General features: G+C 48.0%; 3 protein-coding genes across 3 annotated transcripts; all 3 read right to left on the bottom strand.

Annotated features, from left to right (window-relative positions):
• Positions 1 to 202: 202 nt before the first annotated feature.
• F4817DRAFT_255589 (Aminomethyltransferase folate-binding domain-containing protein) lies at positions 203 to 2119 on the bottom strand. Its single transcript, XM_049299210.1, has one exon. It carries the CDS (start codon positions 1561 to 1563, stop codon positions 250 to 252), a length of 1314 nt encoding a protein of 437 aa, XP_049155167.1. The 5' UTR covers positions 1564 to 2119; the 3' UTR covers positions 203 to 249.
• Positions 2120 to 7600: 5481 nt separating this feature from the next.
• On the bottom strand, positions 7601 to 8422 carry F4817DRAFT_361542 (uncharacterized protein; the record flags this gene model as incomplete). The annotated part of the gene is made up of 1 exon (XM_049306427.1): positions 7601 to 8422. One exon carries the CDS (start codon positions 8420 to 8422, stop codon positions 7601 to 7603), a length of 822 nt encoding a protein of 273 aa, XP_049155166.1.
• Positions 8423 to 17703: 9281 nt separating this feature from the next.
• Positions 17704 to 19560, bottom strand: F4817DRAFT_255502 (ATP-dependent RNA helicase dbp8). Its single transcript, XM_049299209.1, has one exon. It carries the CDS (start codon positions 19436 to 19438, stop codon positions 17792 to 17794), a length of 1647 nt encoding a protein of 548 aa, XP_049155165.1. The 5' UTR covers positions 19439 to 19560; the 3' UTR covers positions 17704 to 17791.
• Positions 19561 to 20336: the final 776 nt, after the last annotated feature.

Here is a 20336-nt window from a genome sequence, read left to right as displayed (position 1 = left end):
AATAATTCCACGCTGTAACGAGACTTGCTACTGACTTTGTATGCCCCATGATACATAATGTACCTGATAGTTATAATGAAATATTGATCTTCAATATGTCTACCTATGAAGCGGACTTTGGTATATACGATACAGTATACAGGTACACGCTATGAGCAATATCTCATAGCAACATAGTTACGCACGCCCTCTAGGAACGTGATATTTATACAGCCCACCCATTCAACAACCACGAGCAAAGCCAACCTTCTACGTGCCCTCTTGTAACCTCTCACGCATCCAATCCGGCACAAACGCCTTGATCTTGACGGACTGTCCTCCACCACCCTCCTCATCCACCCCCCACTTAACAACAAACTCATCACGGCTCGGGTCAAACGGTGCTCCGGCGGCCGTCTCCCCTGGTAGTTCGATATCCGTCATGATCTGCAATCTGCACAGCGCCAAGCCGATGTTTCCCACCCCACGAAGCCAAGTCCCTGCGCTGCGGCCTTTGGTGCCGTCTCTGCCTATACTCAAGTTCGACGGGATGTCCTCTGCTGATAATTCCTCCTTGGCCCCTTCCCCACGTGTACCCTCGTCGGAAATATAGGGCTTATACTCGAGGACTCCTGGCGGAGAAGGGGAAGAAGGATTAGGAGGGTATAGTAGACATGGCAGTATACGCTTACGCACGACGCCGCGGTGCCGTGTGCGAATCGTTAGTTCCTGCCCTACGTAACACCCCTTTCGGAAGTCAATGCCTCCCATGAGGTCCATATTGGCCTCGAGCGGAAGTGCTTGCTCGCGCGGTATCTCAGCCTGGCCCTCTGCTACGCCGAGCAAATACCGCCTTACGCGATACGCATTGTCGTCACTTTGCGCTAGATCCACGTCCAGTCCGTTCGCTCCCCCGCGTCGAAGTACTCGGTATCCCATCCCAGGGGCACGAGTATCCGGCAGGATGATACTGTCTTTTAGATGCGATAACAGCGAATGCTCAGGCGAGGAGAGAGAAGAACCATCCCACACCTGCCACGCAGCAACTTCACCCTCGTCCAAGACCCGGAACGTGAGTTTGCTCCGCAGCTTGTAATGCTTGATATGCCACGCCAGCGTATGTACCTGCATGGCATCGACCTCGATGACAAAAGCCTCCCCATCCGCCGCGCCTACGTTAATGCCTAGCGTGTCCCGGTAGACAAACACGTCATGCAGCACGCGGCCCGTCGCATTCAAGAAACCGCTGTAGAAACCCGGCGCCCCGGCAGCGAGACTAGTGTGAGAGGACACCGGCGTATTATGCCGATGTCTAGCGCTCCCGCCCCCGGGCTCATCAAGCACAGACTGCGTGATCAGGCCGTGCAAGAACCTGGGCGCATGCGGACCGGCAAGGCTGATCAAGCGCCGGGAGGTCAGCAGCGCATAACCGGAGGGAGGCGGTGGTGATGGAGGAGCAGTAGCACTTGCGCGGCCTGACGTCGCTGAGAAACGGCGCAGCGATCCCTGGCACGATTGGCATACGAAAGGCAGAGGGAAGTGGCTTAGGCCGCGTCCGGGGGCGCTGCGCGGTAAGATCGGCATCGCGTAAATCTTCCCGTATGGGATGGGATAGGATAGGATAGGATTGATAGATAGATACCGCGCCGCAAAGTACGCAGCACGCAGCTCGCAGCTTGCAGTACGTGGTATTCTATCTTTCGGACTACTAATAACCAGCGAAGTCCGAGGCAAAGGTCTCTGGGGCGATGTCGGAATCCTTGGCTAGAGGAAGGGGAGGGATTATCACGAGGCTTTGGAGGGAATTAGTTGTACGGCGCGGCAGGGTAAGGTTGGGTAGCCTTGTCGGCTTGGCGTGTTTAAAACGAACCGTGCGTTCCGGGGGGGGGAGGAGGGTTGGCCTCGGATGAAAAGAGCTGTGATGTAATTTTTTGTTCGCTCCTTACATCGTTGCGGTGCCGCTTGCGAAAACTTTCCGGCCGAGCATTACATAATGCTATTTTCCTGTGAGTTCGGGGGTGGCTCGGCGTCGATATCCTAGGTCGGACTTCGGGTTTTTCGGTTCCGAAATCCTGGTCTCGAGGACTGTCTCCTCCTCCTAGGTTAAAATCTAAAATATTTTTTTATTTCAGTGCCTAAGCTAGCAGACTCTGCCTGCTAGTGTAGGCACCTGACCTCACTAACAGCCCTACGTACGAAAGTACCTAGGTATCTATGTACATGGAAATGGAATCATCATTCCGGAATGTATCTACTCCGGTAGCGAGCTAGCAAGCCTTGGTGGGGTTATTCTGCCCTACGATGATTGATACTAACGTAAATCCGCCGTAGTCTCGGTTCGCGACTAATAAGGTTGTAAACTTCGATTGTTATGTAGATCCATTAGTTAGACCGGGTCATATACTGTACATACTACGAATAATGGTTTCTTAATTCTGTTAGCGCATGATGCTATTATGAATAATCACATTGACTCGATTAGGATTCCGTATATAGCCCGCGATCCGCGACCCGACGTCAATATTCCTTAATCTACCGCTCCGGCTAGTAAGCGATCCTCACGGCTCAACTGGTCCGACAGTTGTGGCAATGGAGGCTTGAGTACGTACTTTAGTCATATTAAATCGGGACCAGAGCCAATGTACACGCATATCTCCCGTATCTCCTTGGACCCTTTTTGCATAACTGACTTACACCAACAACATGTACAAGATTAGGTAGGTAAGTCCGTAAAGAGAGAGACGTGTAATGCCGGAGGCTAGGGTTATCACGTCAGCGAACAGCCCGTTATCTCATTCATTATCTTATGTGGATATTGTGAACGATCGCTATCACAGATCGTCCATACTACGACTCAATAATAACTCGGCAATCGGTCATTCAATTCTGCATTACGCACGTACGAGTCTTGTTTAATCCGATTCATGTTAGTTACAACCTATCATATATCATATAGTTATACATACCTAACCTACATAAATCATATACCCAACATTACCTACCCAACATACCTAGGTAGGTACTGTACATTCTTACCCGGTTAGAGGATCATTGCAGCCGAGGGAATACTCCGCGAACAAATGCCCGGGTAAGGTAAACTCCCTGATGTGCGATACCAACAAAGTTGATACTTTCAAGGCTTCCTGCATATGTATCTCCGTATGTACCTACCATTCTGGCATTCAGAGGTAGGTATGACGATCTCCTTGCATGCAGCAGCGAGCATTAAGAGCAAAGCCCGGATTTGTGTCACCACCTGTAACGTGTCTATAGATCCATCCGCCCTACTTAAGGTACATCCATACTTTCGTAGGGTATGGGAAGTGGTTTTGTTGTTGTATGTATGTAAGTATGTAAGTATATGTATGTTGAAGTGTGTAAGTATCCTGCTGGTGTGTTGGCAGTACCAAACTGCATTATACTCAACGACCCAACTATATACCCAAGACATCCAAAGTCCCAAGTTCAATGGATAAACCACATAGTTTAGTCATCCTATGAGATGTCGAATGTCGAGTGCATGTAATAGCTAGCTAGTAGCTAACAGCTAGTTCCCCTTAGTGCAACCAGTCAAGATATTGTATAGCTCTCTCCATAGTCTCGGCCGTGGCTAAGACGATGCTAGTTGAGTGACATGCAGCCCGAATGATTCACACGGCCGTTTGAACCAGGAAACCGATGAATCAGCGTCGCTTTCCCCCGCCGACGGTCCCCTCCTTGCTACCGTCGTGTCCCGCCAATTTGCAAAGCCTCACCGCTCCTCTACGTAGGCTAGCGGCCAAGCCAAGCCGTTTGTGTGGCTGCTCCGCAATGGCCCCTCTACGTTCTGGCGGTCGACGAGTGGGTAGATGCGCGAACGATGGCAAGATGACTATAACTTGCCTTGTCGGCTAGGGCTAATTTATCGTAGCACGTCCACGAGCCGTCCATTAACCTAACCTAACCTAACCTAACCCGTGTGTAATATAAGTTGTCTAAGCCTACTATCCTACAGGAAAGTATACTAGACACATATGCCTAGTATACATACCATATATTGGTCACGTATCACATATTGTATCGTATCGATCACGTATCCGTGGTACATGGTCCGACCAGAAACCCAACCAACCCTAATTCTCATGTTCGCAATAGCGCGGTTGCAATATCTTCACCGAATGCTTTAGACATGTTTCATCCAGTCAACATAGCCAGGGGTGATCTACATATGGATCACGGGAAGATCTCCCTTAGGGGTTTTGTCTCGGGGGCCGTTGATTAATTAGGTACATATCCCTTCGTGCATACCGATATAAGTATCTTAAGGTAAGTACATACCTATCATAAGGCACACATCTAGATTCCGTATAATTGAGACTATGCGCAACTATATTGTTATTTGATTCAAGTTGCAATCTCGAACATCAGATACCGAGCTGTGCGACAGTCGCTCAATGGGCAATTCACGATATAATCTGTCAGACAGTCGGAATTCTATCATAATGTCATATCGGGGATTACAGTCTGCCGATAGTGGTCTGGTTGATCATAATGACAATACTCCAATCATACAGATTATACAACGTGTAATACCCATGAATGCGACATGGAGAAATCAAAAAGCACATGGTTCGCATGTTGAGACGGCGAAAGGCTGCGGCATTATAGATATCGTGATTTGAGGCTGTAAAGTCGGGGTTTGAAAGCAAAACAATAAAAGCACCTTCTTCACGATCTCACCTGCCTAGCAGATCAATATATTGTAAATTGGTCTTAGCGGGAAGAAGCAGCAACTCTCTTCCACGGGCAGCATAGAAACATGCACGCACGGTCATGATAATCGACAAAGGGGAACCAGTAGAAACCTTCGATGAAACCTAACCCGCGGCGACTGTAACGGCAATCAACCGCTGTAACTGGCCATCTCCCTAAAGCGTCGCCCCATCTATGGAGAGAGCGGTGACAGGCGTCGAAGCTGACCGCAGATTTGGGTTACCTAGTATGCGGGAGAGCAGGGGTGTCAAGGCGTGGCCGTGCGTTGAGACGACCTTCTCTCGACCGCAGCGAGCTCTGTATGTATTATCTCAGCATCGTCAACGAGTTCGCGCTTCTCCGCTGCATTTCCCCTTCAGGGGAGGACGGAGATTGAGCTAGGTACTGCAACGCGTCAGATGGCTTCATTTCGCGTTTGCCAGAATTGATAGGGCAATCAACATCGGGGAACGGTTACACCCCATGCCATATTGCCATATTGACGCCTCTTCGCTAAACAATTCCCAAGACGACATTGTCCCAGACGGGAGGCTCTCGACGGTGTAGGGTGTAGGGCTGGCTAACCTGGGCTGGCTCCCGGCTGCTATGTAATTCGTCCCCAGCCGGATGCGAGGAAAGCATATCCGTTCAAAACATTAGATTTAGTAGGGGTCCATCATATATCATGTACATATGTACCCTTTGTCTCCTTGTTATGTCTCTCCTTGGCCTGAACGGTACTTCTCCGAATTGCCTATTACATACCTAGGTAGATACCCGTCTTTCTCGTCGCCGTCTAGGAGATCTAGACCCTGCAAAAAAAAAAATAAGAAACAATGTAGCGTCCGAAAGGGGAGATTGAGCACGAATCGAGTACTCCGTGCTCCGCGCTTCGTACGATGCGGTATCAAGTGATCCGCAGATGAACCATGACATTTAGATCCGGAAATGCTTAACTAGCTGATAGCTAAACCTAGTCATAGAATAATTAAACGAAAAAAAAAGAAAATAACAAATGAAAATCCACATTGGTTTTCTTTTTTCTTTCAGCCACGACGGTAAACGAGATTGTGGGGAGTGTCACAGACAGCTCAGCCCCCAAACGAAGGTCCGCCTGAAGATCGCGGCAGAAGTTGATTGGACGATTAACGGCCGAAACCCAGGCGGTTGGGTCTGAAAAGGTTAAGTTTTCGACGGTACTTTGCGACTTTATACTTTAAAGGCTAAAACTAAACCCGTTCTAGCTTAGACCACGGTATCTAGGCCGGTGGATCTAAGATAATCACCCGACGACCCGACATCAAGGTCACCACCTACTACATTACATAATCACGCCCTTGTGCACGTCCCCTTGGCCCCCCCCCACAAACACACACGAAAGAGTGCGAGAAATACGCCAAGTCGCTGATAATCACCAGCCGGGAAGGGAGAGCCTTGTCTCGTTTTGCCTACTGCCTGGTGGTGAGTAATTACATACATACCTATGTAGCAAGAGACGACTAGGGTAAGCGAGAGCTTCCTTGCACTCCAGCTCCTTTACGTGCGTTAGGTACTCTCGTAACTAATCCAACCTAGGCAGAACCAATACTTTTTTTTTTGTTCCAATGATCAATAATATAATATCCTCATTCCGGCACAAGTCGGACTTTATGGATTTAATGCTTAGCTAATTTCCCCTTTCTATTCTACATACTTCCTTCCTTCCCCCATGTCTCTGTTCCCAGCCTGGGGTCCTGGGGGGCATACTTTACGAACCCTACATTTTTCGCTAAATATGTCCAAGTGACGCCTTTCATAGGTATTCTACTAAATTCCCTCGTCTCGACAAGCCAAGGGTTTCATCAACCTCGGACTTTTCGAGATTAAAGCAAGCTAACTAGCTTTGGGCTCCAGACCTGGCGAGGCTCGGGGTCCGGCACTAAGGCGGGGTTTATCTTCGCACCGAGTTCGTTTTTGGTAGTTTTAGCTAGCGGCAGAAGGAATACCTACATAATAATAATAGTAAGGAAGAAGAGAAGAGAATTCCTTAGGGTTCGATTACTAGGAGATATTAAAGCCCTGTCGACGAAGTTAGTAATATCCGCTCCCACCTCGGCATCTCGAACGTGATAACGATGCAAGTTTTGTATTACCGATATCGCGGACGCCCCGGCGCGCAACTTATGTACATTTTGTACCCGCGAATTCCATAGCACATGACTTAAAAAATGATCTGCACTCGGCTTTTGGATTAGATCAATCAGATAATCATTGTACAACTGTCATTATACTATGCATATAGGAAAATGTGATAATGTGATAATGTGATGAGGCTTGTTCACGAGGCAATCAATCACTGGCACGTCAAAGAATCATAGAGTTGACTAATTAATCTTTTATTTTGATTGATGGGCTATCAGCTGCATGTGCAAGCTGTTTTAGCCTTCGCTATGTAAATGAGATTTAGATGCTGCGAGGGCCTTTCGTGTTCCACTCAACCTTTGAGATTCAAACCCGACATCTGCGCAAAAAAAAAAATGATTTGCGTGGGTTGAAAACCAGGGAGCGAAGCAAGCCCCGCTTGTAGCCAAAATGTTTACCACTTTCGGTAATACTCTTTCGATAGTCCTCCAATAGAAAAAATAACTTGTGAGCGGTGACATCTCCCTCCCGCTAAAAAGCCAAGCCTGGTTTCTAGGCTGCCGCGGTAATACCCGATACTATCCTCCTCATAATACCATAGTGAGACAGAAAAGGAAATCAAATGAAGTCGCTTGCGCTTGTAAAATGCCACGCCGCTATTGGTATTTTAAAACGCCGCCCAGATGCAGATGAATAAAGCACACTATGTGAACCAGACCCTATGCTGATGCAATTATTAAGACGAAGGAGAAGAGGTGATACAACGTTCCTAATACACCGATATCGTAGATACTATTCGTGCTGTATTTCGCGGCGGCAGGTAGTATCCTTCGCTGTAAAAGTCGTTCTTGTTGTCCTCTTCGTCCTCTTGTCTCGAGTCCAGGTACTTGGTTGTGACTGTGCTCTCCCTCTGCTTCTCTGAGAATGTAGGTATTGATGCCGATGGCGGCGACGGGGGCATTGCCTCGTCTTCTGATGAGTCCGAGTCGTGCTCGAGCTCGGGTGGTGATGTTATAGAGTGGGATGGTGATCGAGTAAGGGATAAAGCGTCGTAGTCTTCGTCATCGTCCTCGAAGTCGTCCTCGTCCTCGTCCTCATCCTCATCCTCATCCATTAGATGTAATTGGGGAGATGTCGGTGGTAGTACCGTGTGAGAAGCTATCCGTCGTAGCGGTAATGCGTCTGCCATCTCTACGTCCTCATCCTCCTCGTCACTGTCGCTGTCCGAATCGGACGAGTCTGCCTCCCAGTCGTCCTCCACGGCCACGTTATCGGCCCATTGTACGTGCCTCTCTTCAGCCTTTGGTGTGGCTCCCCGGACGGATTGGTTGAACCAGCTCTCCTGTTCCCGCTCGGCTTCGGCAAGGTCGAGCATCAAGGAGTCTAGTAGGTTGGCGTGGCCGACAAGTAGTCGGAGGTTGTGGTCGGGGCGGGCAGCCTCGTTAGATAGCTTAGCCCGTGCCTTGTGGGCGAGGAAGTATGTCTGTGTGACGGACATTATCTTCTTCCTCGGCAATGGTGACGATGTAGTTTGTGGGTATGAAGAGTGAGTAGGGGAGTGGAAAGGAGACGGTGAGGTTGCTGAAACCATTTTGTATTATGTTATGTTGATATGCTGATATGCGTCTCTGCCGCGGATATGGTGCAATAGGTAGCAATTATTATTTTTTTGTTGTGTTGTGTGAGTCAGGCACCGATTTCCGGCCAAGGGTAAAAGCAATGACCAAACAGCGAGTCCTTGTCTTTTATGTTCAGTTGCGATGGTTTGAACTTTTTCGACAGGGGTGTGGGGCTTAATAGTTGTCCGCGTTGGGTGGATGGAGTGACCGGGGTGTGGTACCTTACCAGATACAAAGATACAATGGTACCAAGGTACGTGTACCCTACCGACCGCTGTTATGGAATTTCGAGGCTTGCGGTGTGGAGTTGAAAGTGTTGCGTTGGAAGGGCGCCGTGCCTGTTGTAATATCTGCGTAATATCTAGCCAAGCCAAGTTCAACCACTGTGCTGCAGACAGGTAATATTGAATCTGGACCGTGCCACGATCTCGAGATCTCGAGCTATTAGAATGCGTCCTTGATACGTTCTTGGTATATTGCTAGTTCTGGATTTGCCTTGCTTTGCTTTGCTTTGCCTTGATTGTTTGCCTTTAGGATTCAAGGATGTCGAGTCTTATGTATAGATAAGAATTCAAGCTAGGTTGTCCGGGACGAAGAAGGGATGGGGGGAACAAGAGCTTCTTTTGTAATGTCCGCTGACTAGATAGTATGGGTGTTCGTTTTTTCCAAACGATAGGTGTACAAACGTATCGAGTTGTAATAAATGCCTACCTACCGTATGCCACGATGGGGTTACGGATGGACTTTTGATCCCTCGGGCTTAAACGGATTGGCGGGGATTCGGATCATTCGTAATGAGCGCGCGTGGCAGTACAAGGCCCCGGTTACTTTACATTACAAAGGTACATTCATAATTGACTTGGCCTTAGGTACGATTCCATGTAGATACGTACCAAGGTACGGTACTTGACATTTAAACCTTGGAACCTTACCTACATCCATGTATGTACAACAATACATGTACGAAGACCAGGCAGCGCCAATCTACCCCTGTCGCTCTTACGCAAATGCGAGAACTGCGCGATGCACGTAAGTTGTTCCTTCACCGCAACAAAGTACCCGTACCGCTCCCACCGATATGCCTATACTTATGTATGCGTGCGAGCCGGGCCAAGAGCCTAGGCTGCTTGCACAAGATATCGATTCGCAGTTACCTAACATCGCCGACCGCTCCTAAAGCTTGCTTAAGTCATAAGCCCGTTTCCGTATCCCACATAACAAGGCACTAAGGGTTTTTTCTCCTTTACCTCCTAACTGCTACCTCCGTCTGTCTATATGCCACTTGCAGCCGTTAGGTCATCGGTCATCGGAGACATTGAAGCAATCAAGTAGTCACTTGCGAACGGGCGGACAGGGATGAAATGCGACCGTATCTGCGTATGCTAAGGTCTTATATTGAAGTTACCTGTCCACCTGGAAAGTCGGGAATTGACTGCTGACCGGATTGTGGCTCTGCCGTGACACCGCACGTATTACGAACTCTCATACTATCTACATCTACATCTACTACAATACCTTGGGCAGCTTAGGTAGTATGTACCGTATATTGATCAAAGTGCTCGCTTTCGCTTTCCAATCCGTCCGCTTACAAGAATCCAGGATTAACGGTTATTGAACAACCCGTTCATAAATATGACATCAAAATGGAACAGCATAATACCATTGTATTGCACAACTCAACACTATCGTTGCAACATGTTGTAACATACATAAGAGTCAGATTGATCTAATACGCTAACTCTCAATTGATCATTATAAAATTCTACGTGTTACCAATGAGTATTATAGACCATGTTCGAAAGGTTGCTTACGAATCGGATCTGTGTCGGGATTGCTGAACAATACATTCCACACATAATCCGGCGATCTACCGGTAAGGGTCGAATAGTCGGGTCTGGGGAAAAGAAGTTTGCAGGTAGCGATTAATAATTACCAACAACGGTTTTGAACTACGGATCCGTACAAGGAATAGTCTTCGAAAGGCATAACTCATAACGCCGAGTCGGATACAAGATTCGGACCAAACCTCCGGAGCTTTTTTGTCAGGTTACTATGTACTAACAACATCCATGAACGCTAACTAGGATGATTCATCCACCTTCACATTATGTAGATAATGTAGCCAAGGTAGTAAATGAGGATTTTCGTCATGATTTCTGTCGCATTCGCAGCGCAGCGGCACAATAAAATTTATTTATCGACAATCACCACAACCTCTGACTCTTACCTCGTCAACGCTGATGCGCCTTTTTGGTAAACCCCCAAAATCCGCAAATCTCCGCGCACAAGCGCAAGATAGAAACGATCGATCACTGAAGCACATGCATGACAACAATCCTAGGTTGATGGGTTGAAATACAAATATCGACCCAATATCAATGACGACATCAAATTAGCAAAACTTCCTTGCATAAAATGACAAATCCGCGAAATAACAAAGCGCGGTAATTTAATACAAGCACTACCAGGTGCACTACAAGGTAGGTATGCTATAGCAATCTAATCAATCGTCACAAGGATGTTTCGTCACAGGACTCGGCAAGGAATATATCGGACTTTTGGGAGCCTTTCTTTTAACTGCCAAACCCGAAGCCTTTTCATATATTTCGGGTCCGTCATAAGGTCACCATCCCGTGGCATCCGCAAAAGGATCAACTAGGTTCAACTCAACCAAATCAACTACCTACGGTCAACTATCACAGGTATCTAAGCTCTTTTAAGGCTGTTGGGCGTCCGTCGGTCGCCAAGTTACGCAAGGCGCCTATACAACACATGCAGTGATCGTAGCAGGTAAAATGGTTTTTTATCGCTCTCGGTAAGGTCTCGCGACCGAGACGATACACGCGGTCTCTCCCCAGTTGATTCATATGGGATCGCCCGTTGTCCACATGGCGCAGTTTGCGAAGACGCATGCAACGCAGCTAAACCCTAGGCGCACCATGAGTACAATGTCACGAGGGATTCAAACATACCCGTTTGCGCACTTGCGTCGTAACCTTTGTTACGCCCGTCGACTAGCAACGGAAGCAAGAAACGGGTAGGGCTTTCGCGTCAGGATGACAAACACGGTAAAGTGATATATATTATTCATTCGTTTTCGACGTTGCATCCCAAGGGCGACCCTTCTCGAGTCCCCCTTTGTTGACGAATCGTAATCCGTATACTCGATCTAAATAGGTATCAAGGTCCTTTGTTCGAGACGTGCTTGCATAATACTAATACAGCTGCATTGTACTTTGATGCGACATCATAAATCAATTCTAGAAGATTTCCAATTCCGTCGATGTGACGCTGACAATTCTTTGCTGCTTGGCCTCGTCCTGTTGACTGATTGACTGATTTGCGAATTCGAAACGGACCATGTGGAGAGCGTCGTGGAAAAAAAGTACAGTACATCCAGAATAAGTTATGAATGATGGAATCTAATGCCACTCGAAAAAGCCTTAGCAGGTAGCCCCTGTCAGCTTACATAGGCACCTACATCCTAGCCTAGCCCCGTAAAACAAAGTTACTCTATGTACCTCATACCTCATACGGCGTATGTATTTGCCAAAGTGCAGGGGTACTGTTGTAGGGCTGAAATTACATTATTATGTAAGTGAGGTAAGTCAGGTACTTGTATACGTAGGGTCTCCAAGGAGGTCACTTCGTTAAATGACTCGGTTACCACACTGCGGGAAGTTTGTAAGAGATTACTTTTCCCCAGGATCTATGTTCAGCTAAATCAATACTAGGTAGTAATTCTCCTTGGGGGGTTTTGCCAATGCCGCCTTTCGCTTTGCCCAACCTCATAGGGACAAGTCGGGATTCATAAAGCGGGAGCAATTAGTTGGTTGGTTGGCATCATTGGTAACGTAACGATGATATCTTAGCCAAGATCTCTTAACATTGGCATTCTGTGGCTTTGCAATTTCAAAGTCCTTATTTCTCATACGAGTCGTTCATCTCGGCCAATACAAATTTCTGGTCTGGATATTAAACCCCGAATTGCCTAGTCCCAACGATCTCGTACTACAAGGCGTTGCTAAGACGACTAGAAGTATGACGGAAAGCTATGTCAGTCTTTCTCTAAACACATGAACGGCTTACCTATCGTTGTGGTTTTCGGCCCCCTCAACTCACAGATAGATAGTAGCCTACATAAGATTTGCACTTTGACGGACTAAACAGTTAGTATGCTCAGTGATCAGCATTATGCGGCACATTACACTTCCTGTTCCTGCCAAGGACAAACAATCCTTCCGAGATGGCGTGACTCGATGCCGCTAGATCAAGATCCGAGTCATTATGGAGAAACGGGACCGGGTCGGAATCAGCCCACTCTCTCTATGTAATATCCCCATAACAAAGTAATTTAGCGAACCATTCGGAGACATCCTCATCGTGTAGCGTACCATCCAACAAGAAAGTCAAGGAGCCTTGCGAAAGAAATTCTCCTGATGGACTTATTGGTTGGGCGTTGGTGGATTGATATGCATTGTCTAAATTAATCTATGGAAAAATGCTACGTGTTTAGGTAGGGTTGCAGAGAACAACATTCGCTCGTACTTCAGCCTTCCAGAAGCCCTTCGAGAAGGCTTCTGTCGCATACATACACGTGGTGGGATCTGCAGGAGACTCCGCTTACGTGAAAGTGCTGCTTCGAGCTGGAGACGAACCAGCCAGTCAACTCGCAGCATTGGTTAACCGATGGGCGGATCTGATACAACAGCTAACTCGTTAATGTTACCCAATTTACTCCGCGTGAGGGCTACAGCCTTTTACGTCTATGCGAGCAAGCTATGCAAGTAGACTAATAGACTACCTAATATGAAATCCTTCCAAAAGGGGCTACTCGCATCTAACCTCTATTCGTTCCCGAAGGGTACCATTGTAGATATCTGATTCCCCTTTCTCGCACAGGCGCGGACAGTCTCCAGCATAACTACTACGGTAGGTAGCAACACTAGAACGGAGAGGAGACCTCGAATCCTTCGCCTCTGCGTATACCAACCAACATTGCAGGTACCAAAGCAATGTACGGCGCCCATTGGCGAAGGAGGGCGCGAAGGATTTGTATGTGCAACCCTCCCTTTGGCACAAGAAAAACGTGGCATCCACGGTCCCTGCGTTGCAACCCCAATCGCACAACTCGGCAGTCCAATTTCCCCTCTGACATCAGCTGCCACACCCTCACTAACAATTCCAATTTGGGTTGTGGGGATGCTATGAAATGAGATGAGATGAGATGAACTAACACAGCTATCTATCTACTATGGAGTCTACCGCCACAAAGATGGAAGCTGGAGGGGGATAAAGGCTTGTACACAAGATTGCTACACTCCTATTCAGTACAGAGGGAGCTGACATGTCTCCAACGTCGATGGTGGAATAGGTGGCATACATGAGCTCCTTCTGACGCAACCGTAACCGCAGCCTCGCCGGCTTTCCATACAGCCGAGAGCCTACTCCACGATCGACGCCTTGCAGGCGAGACACACAAGCCCTCGTGGTTTTCTAACTCTTTCGCTTGACAACGGGTTAGAAATTACCGTTCTTACTATCCACGCTTGCACGCATGTCTCGCTCTTCCCAACGCCGATCTATCTAGTACGCGTCTCGCGGTAATAGGTAAGCTCGCAACAGCGTGGAGATCGCGATCCGAGCCTAAGCGCCTCGGGATCTAGGACATGGGAAGCAGATAGCGGGAATCTTTGAAGAGTATAGGTACGCTGTGCCACACTATCAGATAATCTATTAATTTCTACTAGGTAGGGAAGAACTCATATCTCGCAGCTCTAGCCCTAAGTCTGTACGTATGTAGCGAGAGAGAGAGAATGGGACGAGGGGCATGGGGGTTCAGGCTAGGCCCCCTTGTCTCTTCGCACGTGGCTAGACGAGTGAGACAGGGGGCCACACACCACTCAGGACCCTGCAACGCACGCGTGAGATGTATGTAGCATACTCGACTAGGCAGGTAATGTTTCTTCTTTATTAGTACCTCGCCAACTAGGACAATAGCAGCTATGTTAACGAAGACATGTAAGCGCTGCTTTGATATATAATCACAATGATTACATATCCGGCAGCTGTATGTAAATTGCGGACACTAACTATCCTACTCGTAGTAACAGATCGACAAATGAGACTATTGGCCTGCCGTATGCAGACTGTAATCAATGAGAAGAGATAATCAATAATTTCAAATTGTTCTTTGATGCTTCTAGAAGGACTTTATGAATCGTCGGTACTTGTGACGCACTGGTATAGATTATACGGTTCATCATCGGATAATCGGCTGCTTTCTTTTGTGTAGGTACTTTGGGAAATGATACTCATGTAGGTACTCTATGTATCCAGAGAAGTACTGAGAAATATATTCGCACTCCGAGATATGCCGTGGCGTTCACTACCGGACCTCATCTACACCTCATCCACAGTCCTGGGACGCCGGCTCCGGCCCTACGAGTGGATAGAGTCCACAGAACAAGCATATGCAGTTTGCATTCGGTTCGCATCTCTTAACCTCGTTATGTCGAGCTTTCATCGATATCAAGCATGTCGTAGTAGCTAGTTTCCCTTGGTATGGTATCGTCTCCTAGTTCCTCATACGGCACGTCCCACCGGTTCATCGTCTTTCTTATGTCAGAGTAGCGGACATTGAATAGCATGCCTTATATGTATCCATCTGAGACATGTCTGCCCTTTTGGGAATTCTATCATATTTCATGTGCAGATATGTATCCTCGTACATAGGTGACGACGCCGATCACGGCTCCATCTTCCCGGAGACCTATGAGCTACTTTGTACATCATGGTACCTACCTCTATGTACAGTGTATAATCGAGCTGTCTGAGTAATGTACATAGGAGATTACTGCTCGTAGCACGGTATTGCCGTACCCAAGGGACAGGCAAGACAGTCCCAATAATTGACTGGCACTGGTTAAGCTTACTACATATAGACAGGGGTTGGGAGCTATGATGCTCTCTGGTCCCTGAAAACACGCTATGAATCCATCCCTATCTGTAATAAAGCAAGTAACGATCACTAGGACTATCTGATAATCTCGTAGCAGACTTCAAGCTTGTCCTTATCTACCTATGCATCGCATCAACATCCAGGTCCGTAGCATAACTAATAAGAATACGGTTAAGCAATCCTCCACGGTGCTCGGCCAACGAAGCTGTCCGCCAGAACCCCGAAAAAGGGTAGCCGGACAGGTAGGGCTTCCCCATTGACAAATCACTCGGGGGCGTAAGCCAAGCAATGCATTCCCTTGTCCGCACCACCCAATGAGAACCTTCGTCCGCACTGCTGGTATTAGTTATTCCTGAACGCAGTAAGAAATAAGGCTGCGGGCGACCGAAAGATGGGCAAGAGTCTGCGAGATCAGCCCAGGGCCGATTAACCATATCACATACCTCTACCTAGACCCAAGTCCTTGGGTTCGAGGGGATCCATACATACATACTATCGTCAGCAATTCCTTCTAGAAAGAGTCTTCCATGCATGAAGAATGCTCACCCTCATAAGCCTCAAACGCTTCTTCGGAAACACTTAGGGGCAAGTCTCACACATAATCGAATCCCATAAAACATGTCATCTAACCGTCAGTTCGTCGTAGATAGTCTTTCCAGCCACGACATTCCTAAGCCCTAACGCTCAGACTACCTATGTGCGCTAGTTCCGCAATTTCCTTCCGCGAGAATTCGAAGAAGGGGCTCGTCAGAAGGATCAATGTAGCAAGTCTAGCCTAGCCGGTGCGGTCCAGGGACTCGCTCTGGTACGAGGCGGGAGCAAATGAAGTTTAACGCCATAGTGCGAATTTCCACGTCCAAGCTCTGCAGTCTAGACTTCAAGCCTCATCTCTGGTTGAGACCCAGAAGAAGAAAAGGTCTCAGCACTGATAACGATGCGGTATGTACAACCAATTAGCCTAGTGTATATACCGGATCATATACCTACCGCATCCACCAGACCAGCCACCGTACGTATGTAGTGTATGTACATAGTAATGTAGGGAGTAAATAAGTAAGGGAGAAAAGCAATATCCGCCTCTTTCGCACGAATATGTACCTATCTTCGCGCACGGACAGTCCAGGGGTTTCACCGACAAGCCCATATTCCGTAGCCATGGTAGCGCGGCAGGTTCCCGCGGAATCACTGCATGGACAGATGCAGCCCGACCACTAGTAGCGGCAGCTCTCCTCTCAGACCCAAGTTCTCGGGTTCCAGCCGCAGGGAACTACTGGACGCCATTCCGTGGTCGCCGACTCCAGTGGTTCCTCGCCTACGGTACGTACAGATATCTACTCGCTATGGTTGTGGTTATGGGCTTGAGCTTTGAGACAGTGTCTGGTACCTGACATGGATGGCACGAGCAAACAGTTTAGATACCTTTTAATGTATAGTGTATATGTACCTACATGGTAGTAGAACCAGCGCAGCAATTCAACGTATCGAAATACCTAGCCTCGTATGTATGTAAATCCCTTCAACGCCCGTGCTTGCCAAGAAAACCAGAACACCGTAACGCAATAGGGGCAAATCGTAAACCGTCCATTATCCGTGCAGCATTGGACGTGATAATCTTAAACCCAGACCCCTTTCCGTAATGCCGGGTTGTGCTTTGACCCCAGGTCATTCCAAAGCCCCGTCCCGAACCGGTTCCCGCGTCAACGGAGTGTCCGTCCGCGGACCTAGTAGCCTATTGTTTACTTACCGAGAGGCGGGGCGCCTCGTCCCGTCTTGAGGAGCCGTTTATGATGACATTTTAGGCAGTTCGGTCCCGAGTATGAGGCATACCCCTGATCAGTGATATCAAATGGCAAGTATGAAATTCGTATAATTTAATGACACTCCTTGTGCGCTTTTCGGGTTGAACGCGGGTGCCTTAGATATCTCATCATCCCCTAAATTGCCGTATTAACCCCTGAAGCACCCGCAAAAGGGGCGTGGACAATGGTGATGGCCTGTATACTAATTATTCGAACGCTTGGTAGGCGTCTGTGCTATGTTATGGTGGACTTGCTGTCACTGAAGTAAGTTCATCCCCCTTAGTCTATTAGAGTTGTAAGTGATTTGTTGGAGAACATTTCTACCGATAGTGAGTGGTGACTGTCCCTAGATGTGACTGCATAGTAAAGGGGGAAGCTTGGTTGGTTCTAGTGAGTGTCAGCAACGTAAAGTCAAGTTACCATAGTTGCACTTAGTCTTAAGATGTAAGATATTCTGTGCGAGCATAGCAACATAACGTTGATACGCAAATGGAAGCAAGATTAAATGACTTCGTAATTATGTCCTTCATGGCTGTCTATAGACGGTTAACTCCCTCCCTTGGATAATCTGAATTCGACGACTACTCGAGTCGCAACTTCTTTCGCTTTCTCTTTCCACCAACTTCCCGATGCTCTTCGATATTCAACAAAGCCTCTCGTTTCTTCTCTCCCACTTCCTTCATATGATCACGGATAAACCTGCTCTCCAGGTTGACCCCTTCTTCCTCCCATTGCTCTAGCTCCTTACCAATGCGGGTCTCTATGGCGTGAATGCGCTCCACGTCCCTCTGCCCGATAAAAGTAACTGCATCACCCTTCCTCCCTGCTCGAGCTGTACGTCCCACACGGTGAATGTAGTCATCGGGGTTCTGAGGGACGTCGTAGTTCACTACGAGGCTAACTTCTGGAATGTCCAGACCTCTCGAGGCGACATCCGTAGCGACGAGGATGCGTGCTGCTGATGCCCGGAACCGCCCCAAGTTATCCACGCGTTGACGTTGTTGTAGTCTAGAATGAAGAGATGTAACGCGGTGATCCAGTAGCCGTAGTAGATGGTGGAGGTACTCCGCCGTCGAGGTTCGGTTGCAGAAAATAATAAGTGACTTTTCGATGTTGGCTTCAGTTAGGAGGAAAGCATGCAGATAATACTCCTTGTGAGTAACATTGACCTGGATGTACATCTGATGTAGAGTAGTCGGGACGGCAAGCTTCTGCGTATCGACCTCACATACGAAAGCCGACTCCTTCCCAGGTTTTGGCGGCATATCTTTCAACGCACGTACCTCTGGAGTAATTGTAGCGGTAAACAGAAGCGTCTGTCTCTCGCTCGAGGGTGGAAGGACTCCTAGGCATTCTTCGATGTCAGGTAACATGCTCCCGGGCCCACCTGCTGCTAGCAATCTATCCGCCTCATCAAGCACCACGAATTTGACCCTCCGCAAGCCAGCTATGGTATCCTCGCCGGAAGAGTTGATGTGGTCTGCTAATCGACCCGGGGTGGCGATTACCACATGAGGTCTCTGGGCGAGAGCAATGGCTTGTGGACGCATATCAGATCCTCCAGTGATTAATATTATCTTCAGAGATTGGGGCGAAGAAATCGCCTTGAACTGCTCATAGATTTGCAAGGCTAACTCTCGGGTAGCTGTTAATACTACCGCGTAAATAGAACTTGGGTCCTCGGACCACTTCTGCAAGATTGGTGCGGCGAAGGCAACCGTCTTTCCTGAACCTGTCCTGCTCGTTCCAATACAGTCTCTACCCTTGAGGATTTCAGGGATGCAGGCTTTCTGGATACCTGTTGGTCGTTTGATTGCCATATTGGCAAGAGACCGAACGAGCCATGGCTTCAAGCTCAGAGACTCGAAAGTCGTATGACGGTCCACAGGGGCGGCAATGGGAGTATTCACAGGGACAGCCGTTGCTAATAAGCCTTCTGACGGTTTGGTCTGCCCAGTGCCGGCACTCTTCCGCTTGATCCTGGAGGGTACATTTATGGATGATGTACCTGGTTCGGCGGTAGCGGGCATTAACTCTGCGGATAGCTTACGTCTCTTACGAGAAACCGCACTGTCAAGCGAGTCGGATTCTGCTTCCGATCCCGACTCGCTTCCATCGGATATGGTTTGGTGCCGCGACGACGACGACGACGACGACGACGAGTCCAATATTTGATCGTCCGACTCAGACGCGGATGCAGCGGCTACGTCCGCTACGGATGTCGGCATCTTAGTATTAATACGCACGTAGTCCGTATATAACCGCTGTTTATTTATTTATCTATTTTATCTCTTCCAGGAAGACGCATTAATCGACATACAGCTAAGCGCTTGAAAAGAGAAGAAAAAAAAAAGTTGAAGTCAATACCGAATAAAACAGGGGTCTGAATGTGGGGAAAGGTTAAACATTTAGACCAATGAACTACTGCGCCTCAAAGGTACCTAGCTACGCTAAGTAAACGCGCGGCTGTTGGTGCAATCGATTGCTCCATTGCCAGATTACCTTTTCGATGGGTCCATCCTTATTACTCCTACGGCAGCATCGATTGGACTTGTTCCCTGCATCGAAAATACGTGATCGTAATGCGGGAAAGTGGTACATATGTACCTACCTACTTGAGTACATTAAGTACTTAGGTATGTTATGTACCTACACAGGCATCTCTAGCACCCATTTGCTGCACCCTGTAATCTGTAATTCATGCTGAGTGTCCTATGTTCCCTTAATCAAACTCTCAACTTTTTCTTGTCCTTGATGTTTCAAGTAATAAATAGATGGGGTCATCGGAAAACCGGAAAACATGACTACTAAATCTTGCGGCCGTTAGCGAGCCGGGGAAGAGCTTGTCGGCGTTTTAAGCCCAGGTCTTGTCTTCCAGCCCTATGTTGTGATAATGTAATCTCAAAGCCGAACATATATTGCCCCAAAGGATTTCGGTTAAGATATAACCTAGCCAATCTCTCGCCTCGAGCGCTTGGCAAACTTGAGCAGGGTCTAGACGGGAAAGCATCTTTCCATCCTTGTATGCATGCATGTGCTATGCACATGATATTGCCCCTGACCATAGCTGGCAGCTGGTTCACCGAAGCCTTGCTGCAAGAGAGAGGTCGATTTCACGAGCCAAGT

This window comes from Daldinia loculata, assembly GCF_022478755.1.
Source record: "Daldinia loculata strain CBS 113971 unplaced genomic scaffold F4817scaffold_67, whole genome shotgun sequence".
Taxonomy (NCBI): domain Eukaryota; kingdom Fungi; phylum Ascomycota; class Sordariomycetes; order Xylariales; family Hypoxylaceae; genus Daldinia; species Daldinia loculata.
Note: the sequence above shows the minus strand (reverse complement) of the source record. Positions and strands in the feature narration are given on the sequence as shown.